Consider the following 17,512-nt stretch of genomic DNA (forward strand, 5'->3'; position numbering starts at 1 on the left):
CAGGCAGAAGGCAGCAGCCTCAAAGAGGGGAGTGAATAGAAACAAGTCCATGCTCAGCGTGGCAGGCGAGCCTTCTCCTCCTCACCCACCTCGCCTTCCCACGTACCCCTGTGCAACAGGTACCAGGCTCTGGCTGTGGAAGGCCACTCGAGCGAGGATGTGGATGACAGTCAAGCTACTCCAGAGGTAGCACCTAGGCCCAAAAGGCCCATGCCTCAGGTCATGACCACCCCAACAAAGAAGAAAAGGAGAGTTATAGTCATAGGGGACTCCCTTCTGAAGGGTACAGAGGGCCCGATATGCGGGGCAGACCCTCCCCTCAGAGAAGTCTGCTGCCTCCCTGGGGCCTGTGTCAAAGACATCGCTAGGAAACTTCCCAGCCTGGTACAGCCCTCTGACTATTACCCACTGCTGCTCCTCCATGTGGGTGGGGATGAAGCAGAGACACATACTACAAAAGCAATCAAAAGGGACTTCAGGCTCTTGGGATGGTCACTGAAGGATTTGGGAGCACAGGTAATATTCTCCTCCCTCCTCCCAGTTGAGGGCAGCAATGTTGGGAGGAACAGGCAGACTCAGTCCATAAATGCATGGCTCCGTGGCTGGTGTCAACACCATAACTTTGAGTTCTTTGACAATGGGACGGCCTACACGGCACCAGGCCTGATGAACCCTGATGGGATTCATCTCCCTCAAAAAGGGGAAGAAGATCTTTGCCCAGGAACTAGCGGGGCTCATCGATAGAGCTTTAAACTAGGCTCGAAGCGGGAGGGGGATAACATCAGGCTTGTCAGTGACATGTTGTGGGATGATGTGCCCAGGTTGGAGGGACAGGGTGCTGGTGAGGGCCCTCAGCCTCCTGCTCAGAGACGTGCTAGATGCACTACAGCACGCTCGAAGCCTACAGGAGATGAGCTGGGGGCTCCAGATGCAACAGGAACCAACATGGTAACACTGGGAAGATACATCAAAAGAATCCAGCCACCCCAGCCAATAAGTCAGCCTCATCGGGGGCACAACTGAAATGCCTCTATGCGAACGCACGGAGCATGGGGAATAAACAAGAGGAGCTGGAGACGTGTGCGCGCCTGCAAGGCTATGACCTTATTGGCATTACAGAGACATGGTGGGACAGCTCCTATGACTGGAGTGTTGGGATGGAAGGGTACAGGCTCTTTAGGAAGGACAGGCAGGGCAGGCGAGGAGGGGATGTCACTCTGTATGTCGATGACCAGCTGGAGTGCATGGAGCTCCACCTGGGGATGGAGGAGGAGCTCACCGAGAGCCTATGGGTCAGGATTAAAAGGAGCGCTGGGGCAGGGGACATCATAGCAGGGGTCTGCTACAGGCCACCTGACCAGGGAGACCGAGCAGATGAAGCCCTCTATAGGCAGACAGGAGCAGCCTCACGCTCACAAGCCCTGGTCCTTATGGGGGACTTCAACCACCCTGACATCTGCTGGAGGGACAATGCAGCTGAGCGTAAGCAATCCAGGAAGTTCCTGGAATGTGTCGATGACAACTTTCTCCTCCAAGTGATAGAGGAGCCCACGAGGAGAGGTGCCATGCTGGACCTTATTCTCACCAATAAGGAGGGCCTGGTAGGGGACGTGAAGCTCAAGGGCAGCCTTGGCTGCAGTGACCACGAAATGGTGGAATTCAGGATCCTCAGGGCAGCGAGGAGGGCGTGCAGCAAGTTCACTACCCTGGACTTCAGGAGAGCAGACTTTGGCCTCTTCAGGGATCTGCCTGGTAGAATACCATGGGACAAAGCCCTGGAAGGAAGAGGGGCCCAAGACAGCTGGCTAATATTCAAGGGTCACCTCCTCCAAGCTCAGGAGCAATGCATCCCAACAAAGAGGAAGTCAAGCAAAACCACCAAGAAGCCCCCCATGGATGAACAAGGAGCTCCTGGGCAAAGTCAAACAAAAAAAAGGAAGCCTACAGAGGGTGGAAGCAAGGGCAGGTAGCCTGGGAAGAATACAGAGAAACTATCCGAGCAGCCAGGGATCAGGTTAGGAAAGCCAAAGCCCTGATAGAAATTAGTCTGGCCAGGGATGTTGAGGACAACAAGAAAAGCTTCTATAGGTATGTTAGTGAGAAAAGGAGGATGAAGGATAATGTGGGTCCCCTCCGGAATGAAACGGGTGACCTGGTTACCCAGGATATGGAGAAGGCTGAGGTACTCAATGACTTCTTTGCCTCAGTCTTCACTGGCAAATGCTTGAGCCACACTGCCCAGGTCACAGAAGGCAGGGACTGGGAGAATGCAGAACCGCCCACTGTAGGAGAAGATCAGGTTCGAGAATATCTAAGGAACCTGAAGGTGCACAAGTCCATGGGACCTGATGAGTTGCATCCGTGGGTCTTGAGGGAACTGGCGGATGAAGCGCCAGTTCATCATATTTGAGAAGTCCTGGCAATCCAGCAAAGTTCCCACTGACTGGAAAAGGGGAAACATAACCCCCATTTTTAAGAAGGGTAATAAGGAAGACCCAGGGAACCAGTCTCACCTCCATGCCTGACAAGATTATGGAGCAGACCCTCCTGGAGACTACGCTCAGGCACAGGGAAAACCAGGAGGTGATTGGTGACAGCCAACACAGCTTCACTAGGGGCAAATCCTGCCTGACAAATTTGGTGGCCTTCTACGATGGGGTTACAGCGTTGGTGGATAAGGGAAGGGTGACATCATCTACCTGGTCTTGTGCAAGGCATTCGACACTGTCCTGCATGACATCCTTGTCTCTAAATTGGAGAGACATGGATTCAATGGATGGACCACTCGGTGGATAAGGAATTGGCTGGATGGTCGCACTCAAAGACTTGTGGTCAACGGCTCAATGTCCAAGCGCAGGCCAGTGACGAGTGGCATTCCTCAGGGATCAGCACTGGGACCGGCACTGTTCAACATCTTTGTCAGCAACATGGACAGTGGGATCGAGTGCACCCTCAGCAAGTTTGCCGACAACACCGAGCTGTGTGGTGTGGTTGACACGGTGGTGGGAATGGATGCCATCCAGAGGGACCTTGACAGGCTGGAGAGGTGCACCCGTGCGAACCGCATGAAGTTCAACAAGGCCAAGTGCAAGGTCCTGCACATGGGTCGGGGCAATCCCAAGCACAGCTACAGGCTGGGTGCAGAATGGATTGAGAGCAGCCCTGAGGAGAAGGACTTGGGGGTATCGATTGATGAGAAGCTCAACATGAGCCGGCAGTGTGCGCTTGCAGCCCAGAAAGCCAACCGTGTCCTGGGCTGCATCAAAAGCAGTGTGACCAGCAGGTTGAGGGAGGGGACTCTGCCACTCTGCTCTGCTCTTGTGAGACCCCACCTGGAGTACTGCGTCCAGCTCTGGGGGCCCCAGCACAGGAGAGACATGGAGCTGTTGGAGAGAGTCCAGAGGAGTCCAGGAAGCTGATCAGAGGGATGGAGCACCTTTCCTATGAGGACAGGCTGAGACAGTTGGGCTTGTTCAGCCTGGAGAAAAGGTGGCTCCGGGGAGATCTAATTGTGGCTTACCAGTACCTGAAGGGGCCTACAGGAAAGATGGTCAGGGACTGTTTATGAGGGAGTGTAGTGACAGGACAAGGGGTAATGGGTTCAAGCTGAAGGAGGGTCGCTTTAGATTAGATGTTAGAAAGAAATTCTTTACTGTTAGAGTGGTGAGGCCCTGGAACAGGTTGCCCAGAGAGGTTGTGGATGCCCCATCCCTGGGAGTGTTTAAGACCAGGTTGGATGAGGCTTTGGGCAATGAGGTCTAGTGGAGGGTGTCCCTGCACATGTCAGGGGGGTTGGAACTAGACGATCTTTAAGGTCCCTTCCAACCCTAACCATTCTATGATTCTATGATTCTATGATTCTATGACTTCTGCTTTGCAGTGACAAAACCCAAGGAATGAATATGCTGACCAGGAATAAAGGGGCCCTGTCTCCAGCAGGGCAGAAGAAAGGGACAACCAAGTTTACTGGACCGTGTGGGATGGATGGCCTGACACATCAGCCCCATGGGAGTATAAAGGTCTGGGGACACCGGTGCGCATGTACTCTAACGCCATCAGATTACAAAGGGGCAGAACCCATCTGCATTTCTGGAGTGATGGGAGGATCCCAAGAACTGTCTGTGTTGGAGGCTGAGGAAAGCCTAACTGGGAAAGAGTGGCAAAAGCACCCCGTTGGGACTGGTCCAGAAGCATCCTTGGCATAGACCACCTCCAGAGAGGGTACTTCAAAGACCCAACAGGGTACCAATGGGCTTTTGGTATAGCTGCCTTGAGTACAGAGAAGATGTTTAGCCATTAGCTTGCCAGGTCCCTCAGAGGATCCTTCTGTTGGGGGGTTGCTGCAGGTTCAAGAACAGCAAGTACCATTGGCCATGTGCTGATCCAGACTGCACTAGAAGAGGGTGAAGCTCCTGAGCACCTGCAGTGTATTGATGACATCATTGTGTGGGGCAAGACAGAAAAGGAAGTGTTTGAGAAAGGGAAAAGAGGGATCTAGATTCTTCTGAGAGCTGGTTTTGCCATAAAATAAAGGAAGAGCAAAGGACGTGCACAGAAGGTCCAGGATTTAGGAACAAAATATGAAGATGGGCATTGTTATAGCCCAATGGATGTGATCCATAAAATAACAGGTTTGTTGCCACCACCTAACAAAAAAGAAACACAAGCTTTCCCAGGTGTTGTGGGTTTTTGGAGAAGGCACATTCCAGGTTATAATCTGATCATAAGCCCTCTCTATCAAGTGACCCAGGAGAAGAACAGCTTTGAATGGGTCCTGAGCAGCAACAAGCCTTTGAACAAATTAGACAAGAGATAGTTCGTGTGATAGCCATTGGGCCAGTCTAGACCGGAGGAGAAGTGAAAAACATGCTTTACAGCACAGCCAGGGACCACGGCCCCACCTGAAGCCTCTGGCAGAAAGCACCTGGAGAGACTCAAGGTTGACCCCTGGGTTTTTGGAGCCAGGGATATGGAGGATCCGAGGCCCACTGCAATCCAACTGAAAAAAAAAAAGATATTGGCAGCATATGAAGGGCTTTGAGCCACTTCAGAAGGAGTTGGTACTGAAGCACAACCCATCTTGGCACCTCGATTGCCTGTACTGGGCTGGATGTTCAAAGGGAGGGAACCCTCTCTGCATAATGAAACTGATGCTATGTGGAGTAAAGGGGTTGTGCTAATAACACAACAGGCTTGAATGGGAAACCTCGACTGCTCAGGAATCTTTGAAGTGACCATGGACTGGCCAGAAGGCCAAAACTTTGTAGTGTTGCCAGAAGAGGACGTGACACGTGCTGAAGAGGACACACCATGTCATAAACCACCAGAAAATGAGAAGCAGTATGCCCTGTGTGCAGATGCGCCCTGTCATAATATTGTGGGAGAACATCTGAGGTGGAAGGCTGCTGGATGGAGTCCTCCATGACGACTCGTACAAACAGCTGAAGGAGAAGGTGAATCGAGTCAGTTTGCAGAGGTGAAAGCCATCCGGCTGGCTTTAGACATTGCTGAGCGAAAAAATGGCCAGTCCTTTGTCTCTGTACTGACTCATGGACGGTGTGCACACTGAGCTGAGGCAAGAGGAATCCCACCTCCTGTGGGTCTGTGGGGTGCGTGGGGGAGAGCTGAAGCCCACTCCAGTCTCCAGACTACTCACCAGAGAGGAGAGACCTGATGGACACTGCTGAATCCCTGCCCTGCGTGGGGGGAAACGATCTCTGCCTGTCACTGCTGCGGTGACCTGCCTGGCCATGGGACAGGGAGAGGGGTTAAGGGAGGGGAACATTTCAACCTCTCATAGACCACCATGCCACAGGAGGAAAAATCCCACTTCTGAAATCCATCTCTCCAGTGCTCAGAGAGGGACAGTCAGTGATGACTTCAGTCTGCGTCAGCCTACGCTCCCCAGGAGAGACCCTGATGCCTTTGAGAAGCTTCAGCCCTGGAGCCCCAGGGACATCTGCAGGGAGTGTGGGAGAGCAGAGAAAGTGTTGCCCTGGGCTGGTCCTCTGCTGCTGAGCTGCTCCAGGCTCCTGGGATGGAGGGAGCTCATGGCAAGTGGGCAGCACTGCAGAGAGACATCTCTGCCCAGGAGCAGCTCCTCTGCAAAGCGCAGAATGATTTGAGTTGGAAGGGATCTCAAAGATCATCTAGTTCCAACCTCCCTGACATGGGCAGGGACACCTTCCACTAGGCCTCATTTCCCGAAGCCTCATCCAACCTGGTCTTCAAGACTTCCAGGGATGAGGCATCCACAACCTCTCTGGGCAACCTGTTCCAGGGTCTCACCACTCTAACAGTAAAGAATTTCTTTCTAACATCTAATCTAAAGCGACCCTCCTTCAGCTTAAACCCATTACCCCTTGTTCTGTCACTACACTCCCTGATGAACAGTCCCTGACCATCTTTCCTGTAGGCCCCTTCAGTTACTGGTAAGCCGCAATATGATCTCCCTGGAGCCGCCTTTTCTCCAGGCTGAACAACATGAATGCACTCTTAGCAAATGTGCAGGTGACACCAAGCTGTGTGGTGCATTTGACATGCCTGAGGGACAGGATGCCATTCAGAGGGACCTGAACAAGCTCGAGAAGTGGGCCCATGTGATCCTCATGAAATTCAGCAAGGCCAAGTAAAAGGTCCGACACCTGGGTCAGGCAGCCCCTGGTATCAATACCTTCTGGGCGATGAAGGGATTGAGAGCAGCCCTGTGCAGCAGGACGTGAGGGTACTGGTCGATGAAGAACTGGACATGAGCTGTCAGTGTGCACTTGCAGCCCAGCAATCCAACTGTATCCCGGGCTGCATCAAAAGAACCATGGCCAGCAGGTCAAGGGAGATGATTCTGCCCCTCTGCTCTGGTGAGAGCCCACGTAGAGTACTGTGTTCAGCTCTGCCGTCCTCAGTACAAGAAAGACATGGAGCTGTTGGAGTGAGTCCAGAGGACATCATAAAGATAATCAGAGGGCTGGAACACCTCTCCTGTGAAGACAGGCTGAGAGAGTTGGGGTTGTTTGGCCTGGAGAAGAGAAGGCTCTGAGGAGACCTTATTGCAGCCTTCCAGTACCTAAAGATGGCCTAAAGGAAGGCTTGGGAGGGACTGTTTCCAAGGGAGTGTAGTGGTAGGACAAGGGGTAATGTGTTTAAACTAAAAGAGGGTAGATATGAGGAAGAAATTCTTCCCTGTGAGGGTGGTGAGGCACTGGCACAGGTTGCCCAGAGAAGCTGTGGATGCCCCATCCCTGGAAGTCTTCAAGGCCAGGTTGGATGGGGCTTCGGGAAACGAGGCCTAGTGAAGGGCGTCTGATCTTTGAGGTCCCTTCCAACTCAAATCATTCTATGATTCTATGCTTCTATGAAAACACTCTCCCGCACTGTATGCCACGGCCAAGCTACACCTAGTGATGTCCACCTTCCACAAGGCATAGTCATACAAGAAATGATTTAGACAGCTAGGAAAGTAGAGATGAAATACAATTCAAGAGTTGAATAAAGAGTTAATAAGACCTCTGAAAGGAAGGGCAAGTTTCTAACTGCCTGAAGCTCAAAGCAGCCACCGGATGGTTGGGAGGAATCTGAATGACCAAAAAGCAAGGGGAGGGGGAAGCCTGGAGAGCCATGGGAAGGGCCTATGTCCACTTACTTTGCGGAAAAGATGCCCTTAGACACGGTCCTTTAACCAGGAGAGCTGCAACACCCGGAAGGGGAGGGAGGTTAAACACACAGTGAAATGGAGTAGTGGTAAGGCAAGAATGAGCAAAGATCAGTATTTCTTCTCCCATGATTAATGCAATTCTTGGAAATCCCCATTGCGGGCATGGTGGGGAAACATTGTCATTTCATGAAAAGTACTCAAATGTTTCAGCTGATAAAAATGTGCTGACATCTCTTTGAATGTCTAAACCTGTTGTTCACCCTTCCAGGCAGATCTCAGCTGTCTGACCAAAACCACCCACGGGCACTTGTAGGGGCCCCAGCGTAGCTGAGGGGCTTGCCTGGGACTGGCAGCTGTCAGAGAGGAGCTGTGGGAGACCAGAGCCCCTGGGGAGCTGCAGGTGGAGGCTGGGCAAGGGGTCCCAGGGCATCGACACTGGCACCGAGCTTCTGTGTCCCTGAGACTGAAGGCATTCATGTCCTACAAGTAACCCCAGTTCTGGAAAACAAGTTCCTTTGCAAAAAAGGAAAAAGAACACCAAATCCCATGAAAGACCAGAATATTAGAAGGAAAGACAAAAAAGTATGAAGAATTGTAAAATTTGAAAAGTGTGTTGACACATTTTCTTTTCTTTAGATTATTTCCTTCTTCATTTCTTTTTTTATTTCAAAGACAGAGAATATATTAATTAGCATGGGTGAAGCTATAGCATTAAAAAAGTGTCTTGCACAGAGCCCCATGCCCACCCCCAAAACCTTCCTTGCCAGGACTGTTTATGTGTTGTGGATGAGTAGAATGCACCTCACTCAGAGAAGCAGCAATATGTTGTGTCGAGGTAAAATGATAATTTGACAGAGTTCCATAAGTTGGCTGGAATTTAACAAAGTGGATTCAACAGTGGTTTGACAAGGTTCAGCAGGTTTGGCCCTGTGAGGTGCCCACACCTGAGCTGTCTGTCCTCATGCACTCCTCATGCACACGGGGTGTTCAGAGACACGAGTCCTTCCCTTGCAGACGCAGAGGCAGCGCATGGCAGCAGTCACAGTGTCTCGCTGGGCTCCTGTTGCCACGTCAGGAGGCTGGGAGGCACCTCAGCCCTGCGCTGTATCGCCCTGCTCTGCACTCGCCTGAGGTGCCCCAAGGCAGGAGGAATGGACACGGGGACCTGGGTTCAAGGAAGCCCACCCCAGTGCTGCATGCAGGTGGTTTCCCAGGGGATGTTACTCTCTCAGTCAAGTGACCTGGGGACACTGTGTGTCCCACGCACCTTCATGGTGTCCCCAGGAACAGCTGTGGGCATTTGTGCTCACTCAGGTTCCTCCCACCACACGCACACCATGTGCATGCTTACGACTCGTCTGTACGATGCCAAGATGGACTTGTGACCTGGTCACTCGGTGTCCCTCCGTGGAGGCACAAACAACCCCTCTGAGCTGGGGTGGGAGGCCGGTGCTGGCAATGGTGGTTGTTCTTGGCTGCTGTGTGACGATGACCGCGGGGCAGCTCTCCCGGGGTGCCCAGCACACATGGGCACAGAGCAGGTCCTGCTCTGCTGGTGCTTCATGGCTCTGCCAGGAGGCCTGGCTGTGCGAGGACACTGCTGTCTGCCCCCACCCTGCACACTCACACAGCTGAGGTGGACACCGGTGTTTCCCTCTCACTGGCACTTCCCAGCCCAGACATCCCAGCCCCTTCCCAGCTCTCACCACTCCCCTGCCCTCTCCCCAGGTGAGCAGAGCATCCCAGTCTGTGCTGGTCCCTCAGCAGGAAATGGAGAAGATGGAGGCGAGTGACAGTGTCTCTCTGGCTGGCATGCTGAGGAGATCTCCACGCCAGGCAGCCTGCAGCCCCCCTGCCAGTCCCGCTCCCCAGGACAGCACAGAGTCCTGGCCCTGGGGCTCCTCTGGCAGCTCCCGCTGCCCCAGTGGCAGGGCAGCCTGCCCCAAGCTGGCACCCGCAGCCAAGGCTTTCTCTTTCCATGTCTGCCCTGCACACACATGGTGGCCTGCTCTTCTCCCAGGACATCCCATCTCCCCACAGAGCCTTTCGACAAGGTGGGCACATCTGTGCTGGCCTGGCCAGCCACTCCTACACCCCCTGCCCATGCTCTCCACAGCCCTTGAGCTGGTGGAGCTGCTCTGCAGAGCAAGTGGGCTGTGGGGCCTGGGGTCACAGGGGGACTCTGCAAGGGACGTGCTGGTCAGGCTGGGAGGCAGACCCACCTAAGGGACATCACTGCCACTGACTGCCTCCCACAGAGGCTCTTATGTGGCCATGGAGGCTGCTCAGAGGAGACCTGCCTTATTGCCAATGCCATGAGATGTGTTTGGGTGCTGCACCGCATCCAGTCTATTGAATTCCACTGATGGTAAACCTCTCTTGAGAGGCCAGCTCTGTCACAGATCTGCTGTGCAGGGACTCTGTATACAGGAACTGCCTCTGCAGCTCCAGAGAAGGTCTCAGAGGAAAAATCTCAGTCACAAATGTCACTGCAGTGTTGTTTTTAATGTTTTAATGCACAGGGGGTGTGGAAATTCATTTAAAATTTCTCTGGATCAAATCAGACAGGTCATTAATGAATTAGAATTGGTATGAATAATGAAAATTTTGTGGACAACATTATCACAACTGAAAAAAAGAAAATTTTAAAAGCTAAAATCAAGAATAACATCAACAACTAGAAAACATACAAAAGACAGGCTGGGCCTGCCATGAGTTCTGTTACGGGTGAACTGTAGGAGGAGATGGGCAGTATATTGCTTCTGAAAAACATCTAGTCATCAGTGTCTGAACTGCACCCTTGAGCTCCTGGTTCCTCATGCTGTAGATGAGGGGGTTCACTGCTGGAGGCACCACCGAGTACAGAACTGCCACCACCAGGTCCAGGGATGGGGAGGAGATGGAGTTGGGCTTCAGGTAGGAAAACATGCCACTGCTGATAAACAAGGACACCACGGCCAAGTGCGGGAGGCACATGGAAAAGGCTTTGTGCCGTCCCTGCTCAGAGGGGATCCTCAGCACAGCCCTGAAGATCTGCACATAGGACAGCACAATGAAAACAAAACACGCAAAGAATAAACAGGCACTAACCACAATAAGCCCAAACTCCCTGAGGTAGGCATCTGAGCAGGAGAGCTTGAGGATCTGGGGAACATCGCAGAAGAACTGGTCCAAGGCATTGCCCTGGCACAGTGGAATTGAAAATGTATTGGCCGTGTGCAGCACAGCATAGAGAAACCCAGTGCCCCAGGCAGCTGCTGCCATGTGGACACAAGCTCTGCTGCCCAGGAGGGTCCCGTAGTGCAGGGGTTGGCAGATGGCAACATAGCGGTCATAGGCCATGACAGTGAGAAGATAATACTCTGCTGGCATAAGAAAGTAAAAGAAAAAGACCTGTGCAGCACATCCTGTGTAGGAGATAACCTTTGTGTTCCAGAGGGAATTGACCATGGCTTTAGGGACCGTGATGGAGATGGAGCCCAGGTCAAGGAGGGAGAGGTTGAGGAGGAAGAAGTACATGGGGGTGTGGAGGTGGTGGTCGCAGGCTATGGCAGTGATGATGAGGCCATTGGCCAGGAGAGCAGCCAGGTAGATGCCCAGGAAGAGCCAGAAGTGCAAGAGCTGCAGCTCCCGTGTGTCTGCAAATGCCAGGAGGAGGAAGTGGGTCATGGAGCTGCAGTTGGTCATATCCTTGTTCTTGACACACGGACATTGTCCTAAGGAGGAAAAGACGGGAAAATTACAACAGACTTCTCTGAGCAAAGCCACTTGATTTTGCATAGACATCCCATCCCCCTCCCCCAATTCCAAGGCATTTCCTCTCTTTGCTTTGTGCTGGCTGAGTGTGCTGTGAGGAGCAGGACCTCTGCCCCTGTGCTGCCAAGGAGTCAGCTCTGCCCTGCTGCAGTGAGTACATGGGAGCTGGTTCTTGGCTTCCCCAATGGTCACAAGGGCTGTCAGATGCAATTCACCCTTGATGGAAATGTTCAATATCTGCACTCACCACTCCAGAGAGTGTGGGCTGCAGAAGAGAGTCTGAGCATGTCTTTATGGTGATTTTCTCTGTTGTTTTTTTCGTTTCCACCATCACTTCTGGTGAGTATTTTTAAGGGAAGAAATCCCCTTTTTTATGACTGAAAGTGTGGACTCTTAGGACAAGACAGGGAAAAGGGCTCAGGTCTCTGTGTCTCAGTGCAGAGTCAGGAGAGCTGCATTGCCCATCAGTCTTGGTCCCAGATGCCCTGTGCTTTTGCTTCTTCTACATTGAGGATGGCTGTGCACACAAATTACTCTTTAAAAAAAAAAGCAGCTAGATTCTAATGAGAGCAAGGGAGTGCTGTTTCAAAGGGCAGATCTGTAAACTCTTCTTTTTCAAGCACATAGGTGGAGTTGTGATGGAGAGGGCAGGACACAGCCCCTCTCAGAGGGAAGCAAAGGCCTCTGAGAGGAGACTGGCAACCCATGAGGGATGGCTCAGCACTCCCTGGGATCCTACAGCACAGCCGTGCCTTTCTGGGGGACAGCACGCGAGACCAGTGAGATGCACTAAGCAGAAAATCAAGTCTCCTGAAGATGGGATATCTTAAATGGAGAGTCACCTCATTGCTCAGCAGACATCTAGAGTGAGGGACCACAAGAGAGCAGCCCGAAGGCAGCCTAGCCCAGGGCTTGGCTGCAGTTTCCTCCCACTCCCTGCCCATGTCTCTGCTGCCTGGAGCTGTCCCTGCCAGGAGCTGGTGCTCTGCCCACACCTCTCCTCCCTGTCCCTGCTCACAGAGCCCATCCCACCCTCTGTGTGCTCAGCTCTGCACTGCAGACCCCTCCTGGCACCAGGGCCCTGCCCAGGGGCACCTCTGTGTTGGCAGGTCTTAAGGAGAAGAGCAGATCAACCCTGAAGGCACCACAAAGGTGATGTGAATGCTTTCTGTAGGCAGAGGAAAGGGTGAAGTGACTTTATCAGGTGCCTTGAAAAAACTGTTCATCACTCACTGTAATGCTGGAGGAGTCTTGGTCTCCTGTGCAAACCTGACAGCTCCATCACTGTTTCCTCCGACCATCACAGCAGGGAATTCAAAGCACCAACCCTGGGAAGCACCTTTCTTTCCATGTAGCCCCTGCCTTGACGTGCTTCTTGAAAAGTGCCCTGGGAAATGTCCCAGGGGTGATCTGGAGCTGTGAATAACCCTGATCCACACAGCACCCTCAGACCAGCAGAAGGACCCTGCCCTGCCCTTCCAGGGGGTCACTCCTTCCACCCACAGCTTCTCCCTGCAGTTGCATGGGGAGCTCCCTGAGCAGGCTGAGAGTTGACACGGGAAGGCAGAAGATTCCCCTGGTGTGGAGGGACCGTCCTCTGAAGTACAGCCCTGGGCACCTCCAGCTGAAAACTGGCTACACAGCTATTTAAAATTGCCTAAAAAAGCCCACCCCCTCCATAAGCTTCAGCCGTTCCAGCTTTAGGAGATGTCTCCGGGAACTACAGCTGCATTGCCCTGCACCCAGAGACTTACCGTGTCAAGGGCTCTCAAGATTTCTCCTTCCATGAGCTCTCAGTCATCCTCCCAGTCCTGACCGCCTTTAAGCTCTTCACCTGCCTTGCTCATCTCCCTGAGATACCCTGGCAGTGCCCTTCGCCCTGCTGCGCTTGGCAGAGGAGCTGCTCCTGGGCAGAGATGTCTCTCTGCAGCACAGCCCACTTGCTATGAGCTCCCTCCATCCCAGGAGCCTGGAGCAGCTCAGCAGCAGAGGCCCAGCCCAAGGCGGCATGTTAATGACCCCTCTGGTGGGTTTGGGGATGAGTTCATGAAGCTCAGGCCCTGAGAGGAAGCTGATGAAACCTCTCCAGAAGTCACAGTCCGATGCAAACTCCACAGTTTCTTGGAGCATTAATGGGTCCCCCTGAGGGCCATCCCTGACAAAGCAACTCTGGGGCTGGTTAGAGCAGGCAAGTGGAGGCAGTGATGACAGGTAGGCAAAGGCAATGGCAAGGTGGCTCTGATGCTGAGTAATCCTGGGTGTGTTTTATTGAGCCAAAGGGCCAAGCCCTGACCCCCAGCCCCTGGGAGGGGAGGTCCTGTCCCACACCCAGGGCTCAGGGCTCTTCCTGGGGCAGGGTGTCGTGGGGACATGCAATGCCAAGTGCAGGACAATGGTACGACACCTCCCAGGCTCTTGAGTGGAGACAAGGAGGCCATTAGGCCCTCGTGCTGTAAGGATTAGGTGTCTCCTGGTAGGCCTTGCTGACCCAGCCAACAGCCACAGCCAATGGGAGCAAGACCTCAGCTCTGTTGGGGGCTTTCAACTTTGTCATCTCCCTTGACCATCTCCACCACAGGTTGTCCTATGGTGTCCTAAGCCTGCACCTGTTTCCTTGAAGGCTGTGGACATCCACTGTGCTTGCCAACCTTGCTCTCACTTGAGCATCTTCCTACCCTGACTGATATCTCTCCATCTTCATGGGCTGTGTGTTGAAATACAAAGCTTTGGCTAATCCAGACTCTTTCTGGGTGGCCTCTTGTACCACAGCACTGCACTTGGAGTGATGTTTCATGTAATTCAAAGTTACGTGAAACCTTCCTATCCAGTCTCAACTTCCAAAGCTTCACTTTGTGCCATTATTTCTTTCTCGTGTTGTTTCCCAATGTTGAGAAAAACTCCACCATCTCTGAAAGCACACTTCAACCAGTCTCAAGATAGTCTGGGTGGCCATGGTCGTCCTAATGCAGACCTGTATGCAGGTGGCCTTGTTCATGGCTTGAGCCATGAGGAGTTGCAGGGCTCTACAGACACAGGCAGGAATTACCATGAACACAGTCTCCAAAACACTGAATGTGATTTCAAAACCAGCCCGTCCAGGATCAGTGGATGTATTGAGTTTTCATGGCAAGGTTTTTATAGCAGGGGGAGCTTCAGGGGTAGCTTGTGTGAGAAGATGCCAGCAGGTTCCCCTATGTCCAATAGATCCAATGCCAGCCAGCTCGAAGATCGATGCACCACTGGCCAAGGCCGAGACAATCAGCCATGGTGGTAGCACCTCTGTGATAACTTATTTAAGAAGGGAGGGAAAAGAACCAAATGACCAGGAGCAAATGCAGTCAGAGAGAGGGGAGTGAGAAGATGTGAGAGGAACAACTCTGCAGACACCAAGGTCAGTGAAGAACGATGGGAAAGAGGTGCTCCAGGTGCTTGAGCAGAGATTCCCCTGAAGCCCGTGGAGACGACCATGGTGAGGCAGGCTGTCCCCCAGCAGCCCATGGAAGTTAGCAGTGGAGCAGCTATCCACCTCCAGCCCACGGAGGACTCCATTCTGGAGCAAGTGGATGCACCTAAAGGAGGCTGTGACACTGTGGGAAGCCTACGCTCCTGGCAGGACCTGTGACCCTGTGGAGAGAAGAATCCACACTGGAGCTGGTTTAATGGCAGGACTTGTGACCCCGTAGGGGACCCACGCTGGAGCAGTCTGTTCCTGAAGACTGCACCCCATGGAAGTGACCCACACTGGAGCATTCCATGAAGAACTGCAGCCCGTGGGAAGGACTCATGTTGGAGAAGTTCGTGGAGGACTTTCTCCCATGAGAGGGACCCCATGCTCAGCAGGGGAAGAGTGTGAGGAGTCCTCCCTCTGAAGAGCAAGGAGCAGCAGAGACAATGTATTGGGACAAACAGACAAACTGCTTGGGAGGGGAAGGAGGTCGAGAATATTGGGAGTGAAGTTAAGCCTAAGAAGAAGGGAGAGGCTGGGGAAAGGTGTTTGAAGATTTCTTCTTACTTCACATCACACTACCCTGATTTGATTCATAATAAATTGAAGGAATTTCATAGAAACATAGAATCATAGAATGTTTTTTGTTGGAAGGGACCTTAAAGATCATCTAGTTCCAACAGCCCTGCCATGGGCAGGAACACCCTCCACTAGCCCAGGCTACCCAAAGCCCCATCCGACCTGGCCTTGTCCAACCCTGCTCATTGTGATTCTATGATTCTATGACTCTGTGACTCTGTGACCCTATGACTATGATTCTATGATACTATGATTCTATGTTTCTGTGTCCTGTGCAAGTTGGTGTGACCCTATAACTGTGAGCAGTGAGTATGACCCTCCTGTGAGCAGGAGGTTGGACTAGAGCCCTCCTGAGGTCCCTTCCAGCCCAAAGGATTTTGTGTTTCCCTCCACTACAGGGCTCTTCCCTTGGTAGTGGTAGGGAAAGCACTCAGGTTCCCTGTCACCATGGAAAAAAGTCAGACCTAAGTACGGTTGGATCAAGTGCAGCTTTCTTGTCCCACTCCAGTCAGTCTCTCTCAAGGTGAAAGCCATTTGGCAAGTACCTCCAAACAGCCCTGATCATATCCTTGAGCCAAAGGGCCTTCACCTTGTATTTTCTTTTTGGCCTCTTTTGCCCCTCCCAGGTTCCTCCCTTTGATCACCCTCTTGCCTTCCCATACAAAGAGCCCACCTCTGGTTGCCCTTTCCTCATCGGCCCTGGTTTTGCTTGCTTTGTACCCTCACTTGGTGTTTCTGGGATGGTTACCATGTTAACACCGACCTTGGCTTGCTCTTTCATTTAAGTGAAGGCTCAGAGAAGGACAGCAGTAGCTGGAGAAATCTGGAAAGTTGCTCTCAGAGATGAGACGGAAACACCAAAGCATTCAGGCCAGAAGGGACCTTGGGAGTACTCCAGAGCAACCTCCCGCTCACTTCAGGATGAACAGTAAATTCCCACCATGTTCCTCAGGGCTTTCTTCAACAGTGTCCTGAAAATGTTTCCTGGGGATTTTGTCTGAGATCATTGGGGGCCTCCAGGGAACTCTCTGAGGAAGCTGCGGGTGCCTTTTGCTGCCAGGTCAGGAGAGTCACAGGATTCCTTGACTCCCAGCAAGTGGCTAGTAACCTTGAGCAGCTTCTAACAAACTCTGTCCACTGTCCTTGATCAACAGGTGCATTGCTGAGAGGCTGATGAAGCTTTTCTGGCCTTTGGACTATTATCCCCTGGTGTTCTTCCATGTAGGTACCAAGGATGCATCCAAACTGGGAAAGTATTGAGCATCACTACATGGCTCTGGGGGTGATGGACAAGGGCTTGGTGGCCTAGGTGCGAATTTTGGAGCAGTGAGAATAGCCAACAGTCATGTGAGGCAGTGATGGATGGAATAGGCCAGCAAAGTGTGATATGAACAAAAGGAAGATAACCATCAGGAAATCAGGGCTGGAGTGGAATCACCTCAAGCGAATGCACCCAAGTCAGATAGTGGCATTGGGACAGCCTTGTGGTGAACGATCTCATTCCCTTTCTGGACAATCAGCACGGCTGGGCACCTCTCTGAAGTGCCTGTGCACTAATGAGCACAGCGTGGGGAACCAAGAAGAGGAATTAGAAGTTTGTGGGCAGTTATGGAGCTGTGATCCCATTGGGAAAAGAGACATTCTGGGATACCTCACACAGCTGGAGTGCTAGGAGGGAGGGAGGGAGGGAGGGAGGGATGGATGGATGGATGGATGGATGGATGGATGGATGACACATCTTCAGGATGACCTGGACGTTTTTTTGCAGAGAAGAAGTTCTCCTTTAAGTGAGAGAACAGTGGGAAGGCATGGAGCTCTGCCTTGGGATAAATGATGAGCCAGTCGAGAGCTTATGGGTCAGGATTAGCAGGCAAACCAACATGAGTGACCTTTTAGTGACTGCCTGTTATTGAGTGCTCGATCAGGAAGAAGTGGAGAGGACCTTCCTCAGACCACTGGAAGAAGCCTCATGTTCTCACACGCTGGTCCTCATGGGGGAATGCAACCACCTTGGTAGTTGCCTGAGGGGCAACATAGCAGGGCACAAGCCATCCAGAAGGCTTCTGGAGGACATGAGTGAC

The 17,512-nt window shown here is 52.4% G+C and overlaps 1 protein-coding gene across 1 annotated transcript; it reads right to left on the minus strand.

The window, feature by feature from the left end:
• Positions 1–10,372: 10,372 nt before the first annotated feature.
• On the minus strand, positions 10,373–11,338 carry LOC129196846 (olfactory receptor 14A16-like). The gene has a single exon (XM_054804817.1). The coding sequence runs from the start codon at positions 11,336–11,338 to the stop codon at positions 10,373–10,375; it is 966 nt and encodes a 321-aa protein (XP_054660792.1).
• Positions 11,339–17,512: the final 6,174 nt, after the last annotated feature.

This window comes from Grus americana, chromosome 27 (assembly GCF_028858705.1).
Source record: "Grus americana isolate bGruAme1 chromosome 27, bGruAme1.mat, whole genome shotgun sequence".
NCBI lineage: Eukaryota > Metazoa > Chordata > Aves > Gruiformes > Gruidae > Grus > Grus americana.